The sequence below is a fragment of the Phoxinus phoxinus genome (genome assembly GCF_949152265.1).
Source record: "Phoxinus phoxinus genome assembly, chromosome: 1".
Taxonomy (NCBI): domain Eukaryota; kingdom Metazoa; phylum Chordata; class Actinopteri; order Cypriniformes; family Leuciscidae; genus Phoxinus; species Phoxinus phoxinus.
Genome location: NC_136876.1, coordinates 37,050,562 through 37,070,525, shown reverse-complemented (window position 1 = coordinate 37,070,525; position 19,964 = coordinate 37,050,562). Strand labels below are relative to the sequence as shown.

The 19,964-nt window shown below is 40.1% G+C and overlaps 1 protein-coding gene across 2 annotated transcripts; it reads right to left on the bottom strand.

Annotated features, from left to right (window-relative positions):
• Nucleotides 1–6,487: 6,487 nt before the first annotated feature.
• Nucleotides 6,488–19,012, bottom strand: gpr146 (G protein-coupled receptor 146). Of its 2 annotated transcripts, XR_013797107.1 has the most exons (3): nt 18,649–19,012; nt 9,204–11,016; nt 6,762–7,825 (listed from the first exon to the last, which is right to left on the bottom strand). XR_013797107.1 is itself a non-coding variant. In XM_079609060.1 (2 exons), exon 2 carries the CDS (start codon nt 10,971–10,973, stop codon nt 9,972–9,974), a length of 1,002 nt encoding a protein of 333 aa, XP_079465186.1. In that variant the 5' UTR covers nt 10,974–11,016; nt 18,649–19,012; the 3' UTR covers nt 6,488–9,971. The 2 variants fall into 2 exon arrangements, 1 of the variants encoding a protein (XP_079465186.1); XM_079609060.1 differs by having other exon boundaries at nt 6,488–11,016.
• Nucleotides 19,013–19,964: the final 952 nt, after the last annotated feature.

Here is a 19,964-nt window from a genome sequence, read left to right as displayed (position 1 = left end):
AATAAAAAAATATTCAACATTATATTACCAGCACAACAATTAGCATGGAAATGAAAAGTACATAATGTCTTAGTATTTAGTTTAAAAGCAGCCGCAGTCAAGGTATTAATTATAAAAGAACATGATGATCTTGTTCTCAGCATGATTCGAGATGATCCAAAAAGATTATTGTGCTTCAATGGAGGACAAACATCTGACTGTCTGTACAAAGTGTCACATGATCAATGTGAAACAGTACAGAAATACAGAGAGTTCTTAGTCATTTTACTTCATAACATTGTTTAAAATGTTACTAAAACTTTCTGATTGTTTCAAGGTTTAAATTAGATTTTGACTGTGAAAATAGATTTTGGACCTTTGACTGTGAAAATAGATTTTGGACCCTTGACTGTGAAAATAGATTTTGGACCCCACTGGACGTCACATTGATTGTCATAAAAGAGAAAGTAGTTAATCTAATCTGACCGTGTTAATGCATTACTAGAGATACATGTAACTCTTCAACTCGTCAATGTGTATGCCGGTCAATAAGGCTATTTTCAGGGTTGAATGAATGGAAAAACATTATGAAGCATGTAAACATTCAGGTCATTTTTTATTGATCCATAAGTATGAGGGGAAATTAAACAGCAGTTTTTGTTGTTGTTGTTTTTGGCTGAATATGGGAAGTTGATGGAGTGATGTATCACAATGAAGCACACGTTGCATTGGTGATGCTCCAGAGCGCTGTCTTCGAAAATCTGCTGAGAAATATAATAATAAATGCATCTCTAGCACAGTGAAGCATGGAGGAAGAGTGTTGTTGTGTGGGGAGCCTTTTTAGCTGCTGGTATTGGTGAGATACGTCACTGTTAAAAGTAATTTAATGCGTTGGAGTTCAGAAGAATATTGCAGAATGGCTTGTTTCCCTGAAATGAAAAGTTGTTATCAGGATCATGTTTTGGCTGGTCAAAGAGCAGATTTGAACGCTATGAATCTTTGATCTCACATTAAACTGAAAGGAACTGGGAGACATACTTAACATAACTTTAAGTGGAACAACACTGACTCTTCTTTCTGTAAAAACTGTCTGCAAGTTGCTATTCCGTGTTTAATTGGTTACCTTATCTACAGCAATTCTTGCTAATTTGCGGACCAGTGATTTGCGATTAAAATTGTTAAGACCGCTAAATATTTTGCCTTTTTTTTTCTTGTCCAAGACTGTATGTCAAAATGTTTATGAAACGACACATAAGGATAATGGGATGTAGAGCTCCATGCCTGTGGTCTGGTGGAGACACTTTCAGTGAGTAGAAAGACACTAGTCATATTCTCACTTTAATAGAAACACTCTCCCATGACTTCCAACCCACACAACCACAGCGTCAAACACCGCCAACCTGGTCACTCACTCCTGTGTGGTTCCCATGGTCCAATTCTCAGATGTTCTGCTGACACCAGCATTTCACTGCTGCTGTGTTTCCAAATCTCTGGTACATTTGCAAAGAGGAAAAATACCGAGCCGGTCTGGCAGGATCTTAGAGGATTGGGTTTCAGCCATCTGCTGTAGTCTGGGCCTCTCCAGCAAGGCTGGACTGTCTTTCCCCATCGGGTCTGATTCATCACAGCATTCAGTTCATGCCAGATCATTCCGGTGGAGCAAAAAGAGGAAGGGAGTGTGTAATCGCCTAAGGCATTCGATGTGCCAATCATAGATATTTCTGGTGGAAAAATAACATTATCTAAAGAGTAGTAAATCTGTGTCCCGTGACTGAATTTTCCCCATCCCATTTTTCTGCGCTTATCGGGTTAGAATAGAGGTGGGTTGGGTAAACCAGACATGTAAATACTAAGCGCATGACCCATTTTAATAATGTCATACAGATAGAAAAGGGATCAAACTTCAGACATTTGACAGTTTTAAACCAGGTCAAGCCATTAGATAAAAAAATATTCATGTTTTAGGCTGGCTGTGATTGTATTTTTATGTATAAATCTATTATTTTACTCTGTTTTTATTGTGGATCAGCTGATTCAGTTGCATAGCCTGCTGTGACCCTGAACCTCTAAAAGGAATTGTTGTCCTAATTTATACGAGAGATCTGGACGAGCGCCAAGTCAAACAGCAGAAACTTTAAGAGACAAACCAAATGTGCAACCTTGGTGGTCTAGTGTGGCCGATTTAAGCCGGCCTCTGCGAAACAATTACTTTTTAAGCTCAACCCAGGTTTACTTTGAAACAAGACCAGAGAACATTCGAGACCCCGGCTTCTTGGGGATAAATTGAGCTCATGTCCGGAGTTGAGGCATTATTCGGGATGTGTTACCCAATATGTGGGATTTTAAAACCTGTTGTGCAAACCTCTTGCTTGTTTGTCATTGGATTTCGAGTGAATTATTTAGAGTCTCTCAGATTAAGGAGACTGTGAAATCACTTCTTGAGGCCACTGGGATGGTCAGAGGTGCCATTAAGAGATTAAACATGGCGTGTTTTAATATCACTAAAATACGCTTGCCTTCTGTGTTGGTGGGACATACCAACAGGATGTTGAACTTTCAGGTGTGGATTTCTGAGAGTGGGGTGCTGCTTCAGTAATTTAGTGGGGGAGGTGACTTAAACGCCTCATCCACCTGCCTCTAGAAAGCATGTCCTGTTGGGCGTCTTCAAAGTCCTTGGTGTCTTCAATGTCCTTGGTGTCTTCAAAGCTTTTAACTTCATCGGATGCAATATGCAATATGTATGGGATAATGTACAGCCAGCCAGGCATTAAAGTGGAAACGGAAATTACTTCTCAAAAAAGAAAAACTGCAGTGCAGAACTTGACTTTGTCCACCGTCAGTCATTTTTAATAAACACTGCAATATTCCATAAAAAAAAGAATTGTCCATTTTGATTTCTTGGTGTCTTCAAAGTAAAATAGGGGTTTATTTTGTGATAATGACTGTCTGACTGTATTATCTGGCTTATAACACAGCTACACACCAAATAAATGTATCGACATTAAATATTTATTTGATGTTTTGTAGTCTTAACTGTATATATTATCTAAAAGCTAGAAAAATACAATTACATCTATTATAATTTTTATCAAAACTAACGGCCTATCTTGACCTTCATGAAATATTAATAGAGGAAGGCATATGGCATCCATTGTTTTATTCAGTCCATATGTATTTTATTATATAGCCTACAGATGTAAAGTAAAAAAAAAAAAAAAAAAAAAACTGTGCTTTGACAGTTCTTTGGCAGACACAATATATCTATTTTGTTTAAGGTGTGTGTACACAAAATAATTTCTGCATGATTTGGCAAAAAAAAAAAAAAAGAGTTTGACCATGCATATGTGAACCAAAGGTGCAACACCAGTGCAATAATTATGAAGGGTTCCTTTCGAAGTAGATTAAAGGGCTGTCCTTAATGCATTGGTGCCTCCATTTGGTTAAGCTCAAATGTCATACCCTCTAAAGTAATTACAAAGGTGGCCAGTCAAGAACAGTTTTACTGACGGATCTATAATGATAAAATAATAATAATAAATACTACAACTGCACAATATGTCTGTAAAGCTTTTTGCTAGACATGTTGCACATTTATAGGTGTTTCTTAATGACGTTTGGCCCTGTGAACTTTTAGTGAATAAACTTTAGAAAATAAACTTTCTTAAAACCATCACAGGATATTTCACCAATACCTTTTTCATTTTAAATGGATACTGTTGTGGAAATAACGGTACTGGGGTGCGTTTCCCGTACAACTATATAGCTCACTGCTTAAAGCTGCAGTCCGGCACTTTTTTGGGTTTAAAAATATCAAAAAAGACATTTTTGAAAAAAAACGTAACCATCCAGTGTTCAAAACGATCTGCTTGCCTTACCTCGATTCAAAACGGTAATCTTGTAATAATGATTTTAATTCCAGTGGTACTGGTGGATTTCCGCGGGAATTTCGAGCATGTCTTTGCGTCATTACGTCACTTCTGTACACAGAGAGAAGGAGTCCCCGGCTACCGTGTGTGGATGATGGTGGAGATTTAGCTTAGCACTTGGTATGGCGGATCCCGAAAGTTTAAAGCGACAATCACCAGTGACAACTGGAGATTCACCAGTTGTAAAACCCAAAGACTTCGGACTTCAGAGTGGCTACAGAAAAAATATATTTTTCACGTTTTGACGTGATATAAGCAATCGTTAGATTTAATCAGCATGATATAGCCTAACGTTACTGCAATGCTTCCCCCCACCCCCCGAATTTGGTCAGAACAAAAGTGAATGTTACTTACTTGTTCAGATGACATTTACCGATGAAAACTCTAATGTTGACACTTTCAAAAGGTATACTCTGACATTGCTGATGACAGTACAGTATCCACAGCGACGCGACAGGTTCTCCTCAATACATTGTGTTCATCCGCGCTGTTTCATGCCGATTTACTACCCACGCACAGTTAATAATTCCGCGAATAACTGCAATTGCAGATTTCTAACAGAGATGGCGACAAAGAGGAAAAACGACGGACTGCAGCTTTAACTACCATAGTACGATGCATCGTTGGAGAAATCAACTAGCTCGTCACGACTGTTTCCCGAAACCGTATGTCGCAAAGTATCGTTCAACCACGTTGGTTTATGACGTCTCGCACGTGGTGGACTAATAAATTATTTTAATTAATCTGTTTGAGATCGAATTAACGCTAGATTTTGTCATATAAGTTACAGACATTACATCTGAAGACCATTTCTAATTTTTCTCAGTTATTTTGCTTTATTAGGCTACCAGACTCAATATTTGGCTCGTTCTTACATAGTAGAGCACGTTCGCACATGCGCAGTCTTCAAAAACGGTGTTTTAAATCTCTTGACAAACTAAAAGACGTAAATTACATTTGTATGTATTCTAAATAAATAACACGGGTTGTACTGAATGTCAGCTTGCTTATTTTGCTAAAGATAAGGATTTATTCAGTCTACATCTCATGTAAACTAGAAACTATGCTTCTAACCACAGCTCCAGAGCTGTCGTTCCAACCACACAAGTTTGCGATGCTGTTTGCGAACGTTCGTTGGAACGATGGTTTCGGGAAACACCAAACCGTTGAACTATGCTGATAACGGCGGAACTTGCGACCATAGTTGAGTAACGATGCTTTCGGGAAACGCACCCCTGGACATTATGTTTTAAAAATGTTTTTGAAATAAAATGGTCAATTCCTTCATCTTAAGCTAATAGCTAAATACACACTTAATTAAATATTAAATTACAGTCTGATTGGAAATGATGCAGTTCACACATTTTTCTTCACTTGGTTATATTATTTATATTTTGTATGACTGATTTTATATATTAAAATTGAAAATCTGGGACAAGAGTAAAACATTACAATTTCTTCATTGAAAATAAAACAATAAATGAAGGCATGGTAAAAAGTTTCCAAAACTTCCTAAAAAGTAGCGTGACTTTCTAACAAAAAGAAAACAGTGCCTGTAAGAAATACTCTTACAATCAGTTTTGGAAGTATTACTCCAAACAACATGGAATTTTTCTTGCTTCTTGATCGGTTCCTTGTCTAATATTCCGACACTCACCCTGGCTCCATTGTTCCATATCGGACAATGTTGTTCTTGTGTTGTGACAGGCGGATATGTTGTGCTGGGGGTGTTCAGAAGCCAAAACAATTCTCAGAATGCCTAGAATGTTCCTCTTTCACAGGGGTTTTGTGGCTTGGTTTGGGGACGCCACAGGCACTTCGGAGAGACTGCACACAGTGCTAAGGCCTGAACGGGGCCCCTCGGTCCACTCCCACTCTGACCGAGCTCGCTCCATTCCAGACGTGTACACACACACACACACACACACACACACACACACACACACACACACACACACACACACACACACACACACACACACACACACACACACACACACACACACACACACACACACACACACACACACACACACACACACTGCTGATTCTGTTGACTGGAGGTGCCCCCACTGCGAGTCAGTATATAACAAAACCCAGGTGAATTCTTATTCTGCAAGCGTCAACACTTCAGCGTCTTGTGAATCATTCAGTAATGCTTATTTAAAATAGTCGACACTGGACTGAGTCTCTCTACAACTTACTCCACAAACATTTAGGTGGTTTTGGAAGTGTGTATTCCTGTTTAAACGGCAATCAAAAAGATGTTTGACTTCATACATAATCGCAATAAAACAATGCTCTTTTCTTGTTATTGGTTAAAATGTGCCTTCTATCTAGCCCAAAAAAATGTGTAACACTGGCAATTTTCAAAACATTGCGCTGTTTGTTTAAGCTTCCTGACCAGCCAGACAACAGCCATATTGATTTAACAAATGTGCGTTAGGTTTAGGGCGGGGCTATCTGTTTTCCAACCAATGGCGGTTGGAGATTGTTTGATAACAATCATTGTTTGTGCGAGGCAGTTTTCACTTGAGATTTGAACTTAGACAAACTCAAACTCTTCAGTAAAACCTCTTAGTGAAGTTGCAAATTGTTTAATATGCAACAAAATAAATTTTAATAAATGAAGACAGTTGAAGAACAAGCTGAAAGTGTCTTTCACCATACTAATGTCTGTAGTGGTTGCTGCTCTGCAGACGGGCAACTAAACAAAATGATTCTGCCAAAGAACATTTCAGTGTGGTTTGTGCTCCTGGGGCATGGCACTATACTGACTGAGGCTCGCACCAAGCCAGAAAAATATGTTTTGGCATCTGTTACATGAACCATTATTTCTTTTCTTTTCTTTTCTTTGGTATGTGCGAGTGTAGTCATCCATACCTGTTTTGTTGATGCAAACCAAAACCAGTTTCATCATTTGTCATTTGGAACACTGTGATGTTCTTTGATGTTGTGAGTCAATGAAAAGCCGAGCAGGATTATATTCATGTTAGTTTATTGAACAAGTCTTTGACTCAGTATGGGACAGAGGATGACTGACACTTTAGTATCTAAATAAATCTCTGAGATAATAATACTGTACTCTAAAATGGTATGTCTGTTTTTTTCCCAGTAAATCTCTGAAGTACAATATATACACATTCTTAATATGATACATACTGGCATTAGCAAACTAACAACAGCCATGACATTGTGATTTGATGCTGTTTAATCGTTTATGATTGAGGGTTAACTGATTTGAATCCCCTTCATGACTTTAAATACATTCTTTCCCTTGCATACAAAAGTGGATTTAAATGACACGTCTCCACTCTTCCATTCACATACAGTGCTTTCTCTCCAAAATATACTAATTTTGCATCCACTGTCTCAAGAAAAAACAAGAGTAAAGACATTTTCGATAACAACATACCATTTACTAGCTTAAACTGTTCTATTTCTCATCCTGCCAGTATTATTTTCTGGAAATGTCTACGATTTTCTCCCAGTCTTGAGAGCATTTATGCATATTTCTCTATATATGCATACAATGAAATTATTCATGCAACTAATCTCAATAAAAGCTATTTCTTTTGGATATACACATCAGACAGAAAAGGTTTTCCCAATCTGATTCATCGTTTAGAAGCAATAAAGTCAGATCAATACTTTAACTGTAAATCATTAACTGTATGTTCCAGAACAAATCTGAGCGGGTTTCTTCTTGAGCGTAAATCTGTTACAAGAAATCAAATATGTTTGATTGTATTTATAGAGCTTGTGCAGCTTGTATTCACATCTCAAACATGTGAATTGTTAACCACGTCCTTATGGTGCATGGATAATAATTACAGTAGTAACAGACTAATGATTGAAAAAGTATTTAATAAAGAAGATTACATTTCTAATTAGTTGACCTTAAAACTGTGATCCATTGTCTAGTAGATCCTTCTCTTCTGGCTCTCAACGAAGGCGGTCGCATTTTCTCTCCCTCTCCTCCCCCTGACCTTCCCTGCTTCGCTCCTCTCGTCTAGTCTTATGTCTTAACTTTGAGAGACTCTCTCCGCACTGCTCTCCAAACTAAAAATCATGGATTTGATTAACTGGTCTCTCAACGCAATTGACACCATCTTCTCGACGAGAAGCTTGGGTTCGGGGGAACCTGACTGCCCTGCCGGAACGTTCGCAGCTGGCTACACGATGGACGCGTGGGAGAGGTGGCGGGTCGTGTGTCTGGCGGCTCTTTCCGTGGAGGACATTGAAGATATCTATCTATTCGGAACCATGATAACAGGTCTTTTGCTGACTGGATTAGGCATTGCCCTGGTTTATCAAGAAATTAAGAAGACGGTGACAGCTGTCCAAAGCCCCACAATGCTGCCCGGCATGATTGAAGCAGTGGGCAGAGCGGTCAGCACTCAGGCTGGGACTATTAACCGCATGATGGATAACAACAGGGAGGTGACCCGAAATATGGATAACATCATGGAGAAGCTCACGGCTTTGCAAAAGCTGATGGACCAGAATGGACTAAGAGAGTAGTCGTGCAAAGGAATGCGGCTACTCGCCCCAAGACCAAATAATCCCAATCTTATCTGCTTTCGGCCCCCCTCAACCAGCACTGGCCTCGGCCAAGGCCGCTGTTGGAACAACAACTCCCCCGGAGGAGCACTGCAGTGAGCCGCTCTTGCGTTCCTCCCCCCATCTCTCACAGACACCTGCTGATTGTTGACTCTGTTTGGGACCTAATCAAGGTTGTCTCCATGGCAACTTGCTGTGTTAACGCTATAACATCCTGCGGACAGAGGCACCGAGATTTGGATGCCAGGCGGAGCGAATCTCCAGGCCTACACATACACAAACTCTTACATATATATACAGATATGCAATCACCCCCCACCCCACATCCCTCGCCTTCGCCGCTTTGTACCCCCCAGCCTGGCGGGCGGGTCTGTGACCAGCGCCGAATATGGCTGCAGGACCGGATGGCTGCTTGCCTGTGCTGGGTGACCTCCATCCCCCACTCCCCTCCCCTGTTGCAAGTCTTGTGGATTCATGTCGTACTGATTATGTGCTAATGTTGCTGAGGTGTTTTTTTTCCTGTTCCCAGACTGTACTCCTCACAGGAGCATAGTCTGGAAGTTGCCTTTTTTTTCCCTCACCTATCCTCATGTCATGCTGTATTATTTTCCTCAATCCTGTCTTCCTGTCTTGTCTACCCCATTGTCATATTGTATGTATGTTTTGTATGGACAGGTTGATGGCTAATTTCGCTGGTACTTGTGACTAAGTGACAATAAAGGCTACTACTACTACTAGTAGATATTTTCTATAGCTTCGTCTCAATAAGCTATACACAGTTGACTGGATTTAATATGGCTGAGCAGCTGTGCAGTTATGATGCACATTACCTTAGCAGCAAGGACTCGAGAACACACAACCACCCGCACACAACGACACACACAAACACATCTTTCCCGCTCCCTGATAACAGTCTCACTGAGTTATTTCTGAGTGCTGTAAAAGTTGTAATGAAATGCCCGTTGGTGTGTGAAATTGAGGTAATTATATTGTGTATGTTAGCGTCTACCAGAAAGGTTTTATAGAAAGTGTGACCAGAAAACTCAATCTAGACTGAAGAGCCTATGCTGTTGTGGATCACAACACTGAGAGTTTGGGGCAAAATGTGGCTTTAAGCTAAATTCCCTATAGGTTGGTCTAAAAGCATCACATTAGAAGGCTATGCCACATATCCTGTAACAGATTACACACGTTCAACCTTTTCCCCCTCCACCGAAAGGACCATCAGATGGGTTGAGATTTCCCCAGGCCCAAAAACCCAAAGAATAGACATAGCTTACACAAAAACAGCACTTAGTGGTTTCTTCTTGGTCGCCCACTCACCACAGAGATGAACAAATAAAGTTAAATGTTACAGAGGTTCCAAAATTTCACAGAGACACTCCTTGTGGTGAGCTTCCTTTCTGCACACAATATATATCCAGGTTCATGTGCTGGCTCTACTTTTGTGGATTCGGAGTAAGTGCTAGTGAGAGAGAAGCAGATCTGATTGGACACAAGCCCTCATGTGACCACCTGCTGTACTGTTGAGCGTTCGTGAGGACAAGATTGGTCCCCGCAGTGCAGCCTCTTTAGGAGCCGCTGGAGTTTATGCGAAAAGTTCTTGTTCATTTGCCTGTACATGAGGGGAATGGCAAAGCTACTGCAGAAGGCGAGCAGCACGGATAAACATCTCAGGAAGAAGTATGTGGTAAGGTGCTGCCTGTTGGAATAGCTCCCAGGAGCTCCAGCCACTGTGTGCACCAGTAAGGTCATGTAGTATGGAGTCCATAGAAGAAACTGCATGCACACAGAGGCCAGCAGCAACCTGTGGATGGAAGGATCGAGCCTTCCAGAGTCCTGGTCCAAAGGCGTGGACTCCTTCCTGATTCGGAGGATCAGCACGAACGCGTAAAGCACGGCAACCGCCGGCACCACATACCCAATGAACATCATGATGGCGTCAGCCGCCTCTTTGTTTTGCATCTTGGAGCACTCGATGATCTTAGTGGAGACGTGATTGCACACATAGAAGAGCAGCGAAGAGAAGCTAGTGAGTACGGCACCGCCCCAGATAAAGCCGCAAACATGCTTGGTGTTGTAGACGCTGGACATGTAGGTGCGAGGAAGAGCCCGCTCAATATAATAGTCCAGACTGAGCAAGGTAGTGGAGTACATGATGACCAGAGAGGAGATGTTGAAGAGAATGAGGAGGGTGATGTAGATCTCATTGTTGTATTCCCACATGGGCCAGCGTGTAAAACTGGGTCCCAGCAACTCTACTGGAGCCACCAAGTTGAGCACCAGACCAGCAATGGCTATGTTCACAAAGTAGACATCAGGCATGGTCATGGTGACCTTGTTGGAAAGGTTGACCACCACCAGCAGGGCATTGTAGCAAAGCCCCACTGGAAAGCAGACAATGAGGTACACCAGAGAAAAGACGGACAGAATGAGTCCGAAGTCCTGGCAGAGCCGGAGGTCCACGTTGTCGTCCGTCTCATTGTAAACCATGCAACTCCACATTGCTAGACTTTCCAAAGGTGTCTGCTCCGTCTTTCTGAATCAGCTGTAAGAAAAAACATGAGCAGAATGTTAATGCATTGGTTTGTTTTCAAAATTATAAAAGCTTTTATTACCCGACAAGATCCGGGGTGTCCATTCCTGCTCTTTCAGGGGACTTTCCTTCCGAGTTCAGCTCTAATACACTGCCTGGGAGTGTCTAGTGATCCTGAAATCCTCGATTAGCTAATTCAGGAGTGTTTAATTCAATGATAAAGCTAAACTCTGCTGGAAGTTGGAACTCCAAGAGCAAGATTGGACACCCTTGAACAAAATGATGGATAGTTGACAAATGCACTGATCATTTCTCTAGGTTTACAACTTTATGTAAGTGGGAAATAATTACATAGTGCACCTGTAATGCAATTTTTTGTTGTTGAATTTTTCACTTTCTAGGTGCTCCCTGATCAATGGCTTGCAAAAACCTTCTTGCTGTTGTTACCACCACATAGAGAATAAAACTGAAACCATACATAAACAGCACAGTTAATGCACAAGCATTAGATTTGAAAAAAACACATTTACTTCCACTTCCCTGCATCTTACAGACTGAATTAAACTCAGCACAATAAGTTGCACTGAAGAGCAAAACCCTAAACACAAGGACTTCATTCCAGTCACCACGTGCCATTAAGGATTATGTTGTACAAAAAAGAGGAAGGACACCATTATATGACATCAGACGTTTCTTTCCATAACAATAGGTTCCACCTATTCAGTTCAGCACCTTGGCTCGTTGCACGGTGACAATGCACGTGCTGGGACCAAAAGAGGGCATACTTCAGCTCTAAGGCAGATTTATGGCATGAGATGTGACATGTCAGGGGAGCAGTGGATGCACAGTGTGAAGTTTGAGTTCAGGATGAGGTCACAGCGCGGGCACATGCAGAGAGCCGCTCTGCAGTCCACTCATTAAAACATAATGACATAACGCTCTCAGTGAGCTCTCACAATGTGAACAACACTTTTGTATGATTACACACAGGCTACATTATTGCTTTATTTTATTTAATTAGCTTCCTGGCTTCTTTTATGTAAACAATTGGTAAAGAGAGCAAAGTTAAGGAGGAAAGAGAGCAAACAAGCCAAATCTTCCCCTGTGCTTTTTATATGTGATGAACGTGTGCTAGCCAAAATGATTTGTCCCTACCATGTTTATTTAGAATAATCGCAATCATTGTGCACTTCCCATTTACACACACTCCAATCTTAATTAATTTAAAGTGACTATAGAATATATGTTAAGTGAATATATTCATAATAACAACATAAAAACCAACAACAATTCAATTAAATCATTTTTCATGACTGAAAAATCATGACTCGCAATTATTTGCATGACAATTGTCAGGGAAAAAGAATTTATATAATGTCTTAAGAACATATTTTGCAGATCAAACTTTCTGACACGAGGCTTCTGGCTTTTGTGTGCATGTCAGCATGTATTTGGACGTAGAGTTGGAGTCTTCCCAGACAACGCTGAGCACATCTGAGCAGATATAATGACTGTTGAGTGCATGTTCCTATGTCTGCTTACATAACACAGTCACAGATCGGCTGTTTTGGCCTGGAGACAGGCAGCCATGGATTGCTCAGCTCCACTATGACTCGCCAGAGGGTGGGGAAACTCATTTACCCTTTTCACCTCGTAGTCACACACCTTTGGTGAACCAGCATGTTTTCTGCATCAACAGCTCTGTATGCAACACTTTATGTTGCGGTCTAACCGGTGCGTAACTACCAGTAAATATCTTCATGGCAATACTTAAAAGGGTTAAACTCTGGTCTAGAGGAAATATGTAAATATGGATTTGCGATATATCGGCCACCATATCGGTATTGGCCGATATATGTGTATTTGTAATGTAACCGTTATCGGCCCGATAAGAAAATGTGGTCGATATGACCAATAATGGATAATTTCCTTCAGCTGAGGCACTTCAGATGTGCACTGTTCGTCATGATGGTTTTGAATTGGATTGAAATTGAATTGAAAATTTGGATTTGGATTTAGATTTATCGGCCAATATATCAGTTATTGGCTTTCAAATACAAATAATTATCGGTATTGACCAAAATGTTCATATCGGTGCATCTCTACATGTAAAGACTATTGTTTTCTTCACTAGCATGAGACTCTGTCCTGTTGGGAACAGGAGAAAAGAGTTACCGTGGGAAAACAATATGTGATGACATGGTTTCTAAGGGGCAGGTGTAAAAGTCTGATTCCATAATGGCCATGCCGGCTTTTCTGCACGACTTACTTTCAAAGAAACAAAATATCTTGCAAATGGACTTTGCTGCTAACAAACACAATAGAACAGCCAAGACTAATCACTACCTGTGTCCCAATCTCTCACTTAAAAACAGTCATCATCCTGTTCCCTTCTTCCTCTTCCCGTGACCATGGCAACCAATTGTGCAAATAAGGGTAGTACTGGTGAGTTTTAGTTGCAAACTGTTAAAAGCATCCGTTTACTTTTTACACATCCACTGAACCGGTTTCCTCTGAGGAGGACAGGTCTTCAGACTGCATGCTGCTCATAAGGGATTACAGCCTAATAAATACAATCTTTTCAAAATCAGCTACTTATTGCAGTCTGAAAATGTTGACTAGTTTTTCTTGAGCCAGTCCTGCATAATTAGGGCCCACAGCATTCACATGATCCTTCAGAAATCACTGTAATGTGCTGATTTGGTGCGTAAGAATCCTTTCTTATAATGATCAACGTTGAAAAAATTTTTTGCTGCTTTATATTTTTGTGAACGAAATGACAAATTTATTCAGTTTTTTTAAAATAGGTAAATAGGAAGTTAAAGAACAGCATTTATTTAAATTATAAATCTTTAGTAACATTATAAATATCTTTACAGTCACTTTTTAACAATGCATTCTTGCTGTATAAAAGTCAAATCTTACCGGTCCCAAACCTGTTTAATGGTATTGTAAAAAATTTATTGTACATCCTTACTGTACAACTTTGCAACCAGCATCTTGTCTGCCTCAAGAGACCATGACCAAACACTGTCTATGCTGGAAGACTGAAGCATTCCTGAGTGGGTGCAAAAGGTAGTTGACATCACTGCTTACAATAAAAGCATGTCATTTAGAGAATATTTCTTCTAACGCCTTCAGCTCACATGAGCAAGCACGCCTGCAACGGTTAAGTGTCCATCCACTGTGTACCTCTCAATGACCCCTGTTATTAACTGTACCTCCCTCAAACAAACAAACAAGAAATCTTGGCTGACCATGCATCTGGATGAAGAGTGTTGTGGGAGTCGAACTAAATGCACTTGACACTTTCAGAGAAGTAGTCAACCCTCCGCCCCGGCAGATGAAAAGAGGGCTGCTCCACACCCCTCGTATCCCCACTGGAATGTACAGAAAATTCTCAGAATCGGCTGAGTGATGTCACATGATTGCATTTTCTGAGCTTTGTGTGTGCGTGCGTGCCGCAAGGGTTTAGGTAACGAATAGTAAACGAAGATGAGGACTGGGCGCTCTGCAGTCAAATCGTGTCGTGCTACAATACATTTTTCACTTCTGTGTTTCAGCTGCAGGGATTTAGGAAATAGAAAGCAGACTAAGACGAAGACGACGTATTTGGAGTCAAAAATACAAGGTTTTGCATATCGAAATAGAGATGACATGCAGAAGTGACGTAAACAAAAATGACACAAAATCTAAATATGGTACTGCATGTTAAAAAGTCTCAGTGATTACAATGGAAATATAATTTTTGGCAAAATGTATTCGTCTTTCGCAGAAGTACGTCATACAGGTTTCTTGTTTTTTGCCATTTTTACATATGCTACAGTAAAAACCTGTTAATTAACTGCAAGTTACCATGTACATAACCAACTGTAAATGTGACAAAAGAAGTATGTTTGAATTCACAGTGCTCATAAAAGAGTAGGCAAAAAGTCCCCGGATGAGTTTCTATTTCCAGCGTGATACTGAAGTGTGCATATAATGGACACTTTACTATCCCATGAGGCCACGGGAGAGGATTTGTCAACGGCAGGAAGCGACGCTGGTACATCACATGATAATGACAGAATGGCGAATGTAGTACGTCTGGATTAGATAAATGACTATTGCGCCTGGCGCAAATCTAAAATGGGTTGGTCTGAAGTAGCTTCAATATTCATTGGTGTGGTTTGGGTGTAACGTGAAATAAACCAATCAGAGCGTCCTCTCACATTCCCTTTAAGAGCAGGCGCGCTTGTTTCAATGCGGATCGCTATTATAACGGCGGATTTGCCAGGCGCACGCCAGGAGCGGTTCACAGCCGAGGAGACCGACGTTCTCGTCAGGGCCGTAAAACACAGAGAAGTGACATTGGGGATGATGGGAGAAACCCACCCAAATTAGCTTCGGTTAAACAGGCGTATAATTTGGGTAAATGTGTAGCCTAATCTAGATTTTAAAAAAAAAATCTATATAGATCTTTTCCACATCTTCACGGACACAACAATGATTTCCCTCGTGTGTTAATATTTTTCCTTGTAATAATGTATGATTTGCAAAAATGAAAACTGCTGTGTCTGTTTATATTAGAGAATCAAAGTGGATGCGCGTTGTTCACACACTACATTATGGCCAAGCATGCGCCCTTAAAATACCAAATGACTAACGCGCAATGTGCCACTGTCTTTAGACTGGGTTTTTCCTGGTCAGTGGCGCAATTGCTTTCTAAAACTGGAAAATAGCACCAGGTGAGTTTTGCGCCGGAACACGCCTCCTCTTTTCGCCGAACCGCCCCGCTAGCGCAAGTACATTACCTAATTTACCGACGTGCGTCTGTGGAGGGAATAGTCCGCTGTGCGCGGGTGCAAAATACGAATGATACATGCGTCGGTGTACAAAGTCAATTGCGCTGGGTGCAAGATAGGGCCCTATGTATTAAAAATCCTAATGTACTCATTAAGGAGCACACGTGAGCTCAAACGCAGTTCCCTTCACTCACAAAACTCATCATAGCACATTGGTAGAATATAAAATGACCAAAATATTCAATAGTGAATATATCAAACCTTTAACCTGCGCCAACAATTTACTAGCCCAATTCTGCTGGAAATTCAAATACTTGGTAACCCTGCTGTATTTATTTACAGTGAATTTCTGGCGACCACAGGTGCCAGTTTTTTTTTACTGTAAATTTAACAAAATATTTTTTACATATAGTAAAACAACATGAAGGTCAGTATGGTATGTATGGTGTCAATGTATGGTGTTTTTACCCAGCAACCCTCTTCCAAAACTAACTTTGCAACAGGCAGAAATAGTAGTAGTGGTTATCTTGGTATAGAGATCAAAGTGTGCCTCATAAATATTCAAATAAAAATATTTAATATTCAGCTGGAAATGTAAAATAAATGGATCCTCAGCCATGTGAGCTCAAAGTTCAAATTTGTCTGGTTTAAAAGTATGGGTGTTGCAGAGGGATCTTTCGCGTTTTGCATCTACAAGTAACTTTATTCAACACCGACTCGACCCGTTTCAATCTCTCGTCCTCCAACAGCGCCATTCATCCTTACATGCTTTTCATCACCTACACGCAGCCGGGGCTCTGATGACCAGGACATTTTTCTAAGGCTTGCAATACTTTCCTGAAGCTGTGAAACACAAACAAACGTCTCAATTGAACCTCCTGCACATATCTGTGTTAGTCCTCCTGACACCGCCTCAGCTGTGTTGACCCCTGGGACGGCATGTTCTCTCAACGCTTCTTTGTAAAGTTATCAACAGGAGAGATCACTCTGGGTGTTTGAGTAGCTACAGCGTGCATGGTTTAATCGCTAGCCAGTCTTGAACTGAGAAAAACAAATTCACTGCAGGAGCGTTCCTGGTTATACAAAGCGATTCACATGTGATTTGCATAGCACAATTTGTTTACTGGTGATGATCATAATATTTTAGTGTCTACGTCATGTCTTAGCATTGTGGGTTGTTGGGGTCATTTTTTAAATATTAAAATATCTCCACATTTGGAATGAAATATATGGACTGAAGAGAATATGAAGGATCAAAGTTGACAACTGTATGAGAAAATTGGATAACAGGTTACGTAATCCTCTCATGTCCAGCTGGACAGTCCAGACCATGTTGGAGAGTAGCGCTCGTCAATGTCTTTAGGCAGAGGCATGCTTCTCTCAGCTGTCTCATATGACGTCTGCGATCTTCAACAGAACTCATAGGCACATTGCCATCCTCTTACAAGTCCTACATGGACCTGATCCAACAGTAACGTAGCCTCTCTGGGGTTTTTGGTTGTTTAGTCAATGTCACTTCCACTGCAGCAACATCACTTGTCCACATGTACATTGCGAAATAAACTAATGAGTCAGTGCGAAACTAAATTTCAGGCAAATAAAAACAACATGGTAATGCTTTTCCATATTATTATTTTTCTCCGACCTCAACACAAAATTAATGGGATTAATGTTTGCAAACCTCAACATGTGCTAATATTTCCAAAACCAAACACATACAACACAAAATGTGGTGTAAAATGCAAATAAAATAGGCTATTTTGATTATATTTAGTAGGCTAAATATTACACACTACAAAACAGTGGTTTTCTTCTCAAAGGTCACTGGTCATTATTAATAAGTCAATGAGAATAAGCAACTTACGGTCAAGTAAGACAAGTTCCTGGATCAACATATTTTGCTGATCCAGGACACAATTCCTGTCCAATTTAGTCTGATACTAATCCTAAACCTAAATCAAAGGGGAATGATAGTGAATAACAGCACCTAACCCTGGTTGTAAGCCTAAACTTGATGTTAAAAATGTGTCCCTTAAATCTGATTGGTTGATTAAAACGTTGTTTCAGGATCAATAAAGATGGTGATCCAGGAACATGTTGTACTTGGTGACAGTACCTTACATCAAGTTTAAAAACAATGAAACACTTTTAATTTGTTTGTTCAATACTTAGCTGATACTGTTTTGTTTTTATTTTTAAATATTAATTAAAAACAAAAGTTAAAATTGATAAGCTATACAGAGTGCTTAAAAGTAAAGACACAGTGTGTTCCTTGCACGCTCCAATCCTTACAGGATAGCCCATCCAGACACCTTCATGGAAAATATAACCGAAAATACTAAATGTACAATATACCCATATACTTTTTCCCCTGTGCATAATCTCAAAAACAACCCGTACGAAAATTACCCATGGTTTTATTGTAGTAAAAGTGTAGTAACCATGTTTTTTTGGCAGATGTATTACCATTTGTATAACCACAGTTTTACTACAAATACCATGGTTAATTAGTGGTTACCATGTTTTGTTGTTGTTTTAATTTTTTATGTGTAGTAAAACCATGGTTAATTGTCTTTTTGTAAACTTACAGCGGGGAAAAAAATATTTTCAATGACTAAAAAGATGAAAAATCTTTTGGTTTGGTTTGTTTTTCATCCGGGCATTACACGTTTGAGTTTAACCTGTCTGATGTTGCTGTTAACTGTCATACACTTCTAGCGGTAAACTGTAATAAAGTGTCTAACATGCATGTGACTGATTTAGCGAGCTCTCTCATCCCTGCTGACTATACAGCGGTTTAAATGCTACTTTAAAAACAACTTTTAACTCAATACAGGGAGGTATTGGCTAACCTACTCACCAGAGGACCAGTTCTTGGCACTGAGAGACAGCTCTCTACGGAGGCATCGGGTTCTGCTGTATTTCCATTGACATTTCTCCTCGGATACTTTGACAAAAGCTCCCAAATCGGTTGCTAGACTTCCAGGACTTCGTATAAAATAAAGTACGTCAAAATGCGATCGATTAAGTCGCCAATATGTGGCGTAAACACAATTGCATATGGGACATTCGTCTCTGGTCCGTCAAAGCTTGTTCTGGAAAGGGGAGGACGCTGATGATCTTACTACGAATCGAGTGGTGCTGAACTCTACTGTGTGTACACACGTCACGTGACCCTCCCCCACAGTCCTCTTCAAGAGGCCCGACTGCAAAGTTATGAAATCTACTACGGCAAAACTTAGTTGTTAATATTCATAACACAAAGTGTCGCTATTGGACTATCAAAACAAAGGCCCTCGTAGCTAATTAATATTAATTAGGCAGGCGTTTCGCTATTGGAAGGTTAGAGAACAACGCCTGCGTAGGGTAATTAATATGCATGAACCTAGCCTTTGCCATTGGAGGGTTACCAGGCAACGTGAGCACGACTTCTCAATATTCATAAGCATAGCCTTAACCGTAGTAGCATTCGTAATTTCGCTTAGCTCGCAGTCAATGGACGAGTGAAGTGGAGGGAGGGAGACATACAGCAACTTTCAACACCACTCACTCGCTATCGCGTTTAAAACCTGCCAGAGAAGCGGCTTTGAGTCTGCAGGTCAGGGGATTACCGATCCCGCAACATTATTTAGAGACCATGTTTACACCGGTAGTCTGGATGAGGAAACTATACTTGCATTTGATGTTGTTTTTATAGACAGTAAACTCGGGTCTTTTTTGTTTGATAAAAATGCCTGAAGAAAACAGAATATAGTGACATAGAGTATAGTGACAAATAAACTAGAATACGAGTTTAAATGTTTAGGCTATACAAATAAGTCAATTTCACTTCCCATGCAGCAACATCATTTGTACACATGTACATTGCAAAATAAACTAATGTGTCATTGTGCAAGAGTAAATTTCAGGCACATAAAAACAACATTGTAATGCTTTTCCATAGTTTTTATTTCTCCTCAACACTAAATTAATTAATGTTTAAAAACCTCAACATGTGCTACTCCTTCCAAAAACCAAACAGCTACATCACAAAACATGGTGTAAAATGCAAACAAGACATTTAGATTATATTTAGCAAATACTAGAATATGATTTTAAATGTATTTAGTTTATTTAAGTTTTATAATGCTGTAGGCTAATATATTCAGAATATTGATTAGACGTGGATTTTTCAAT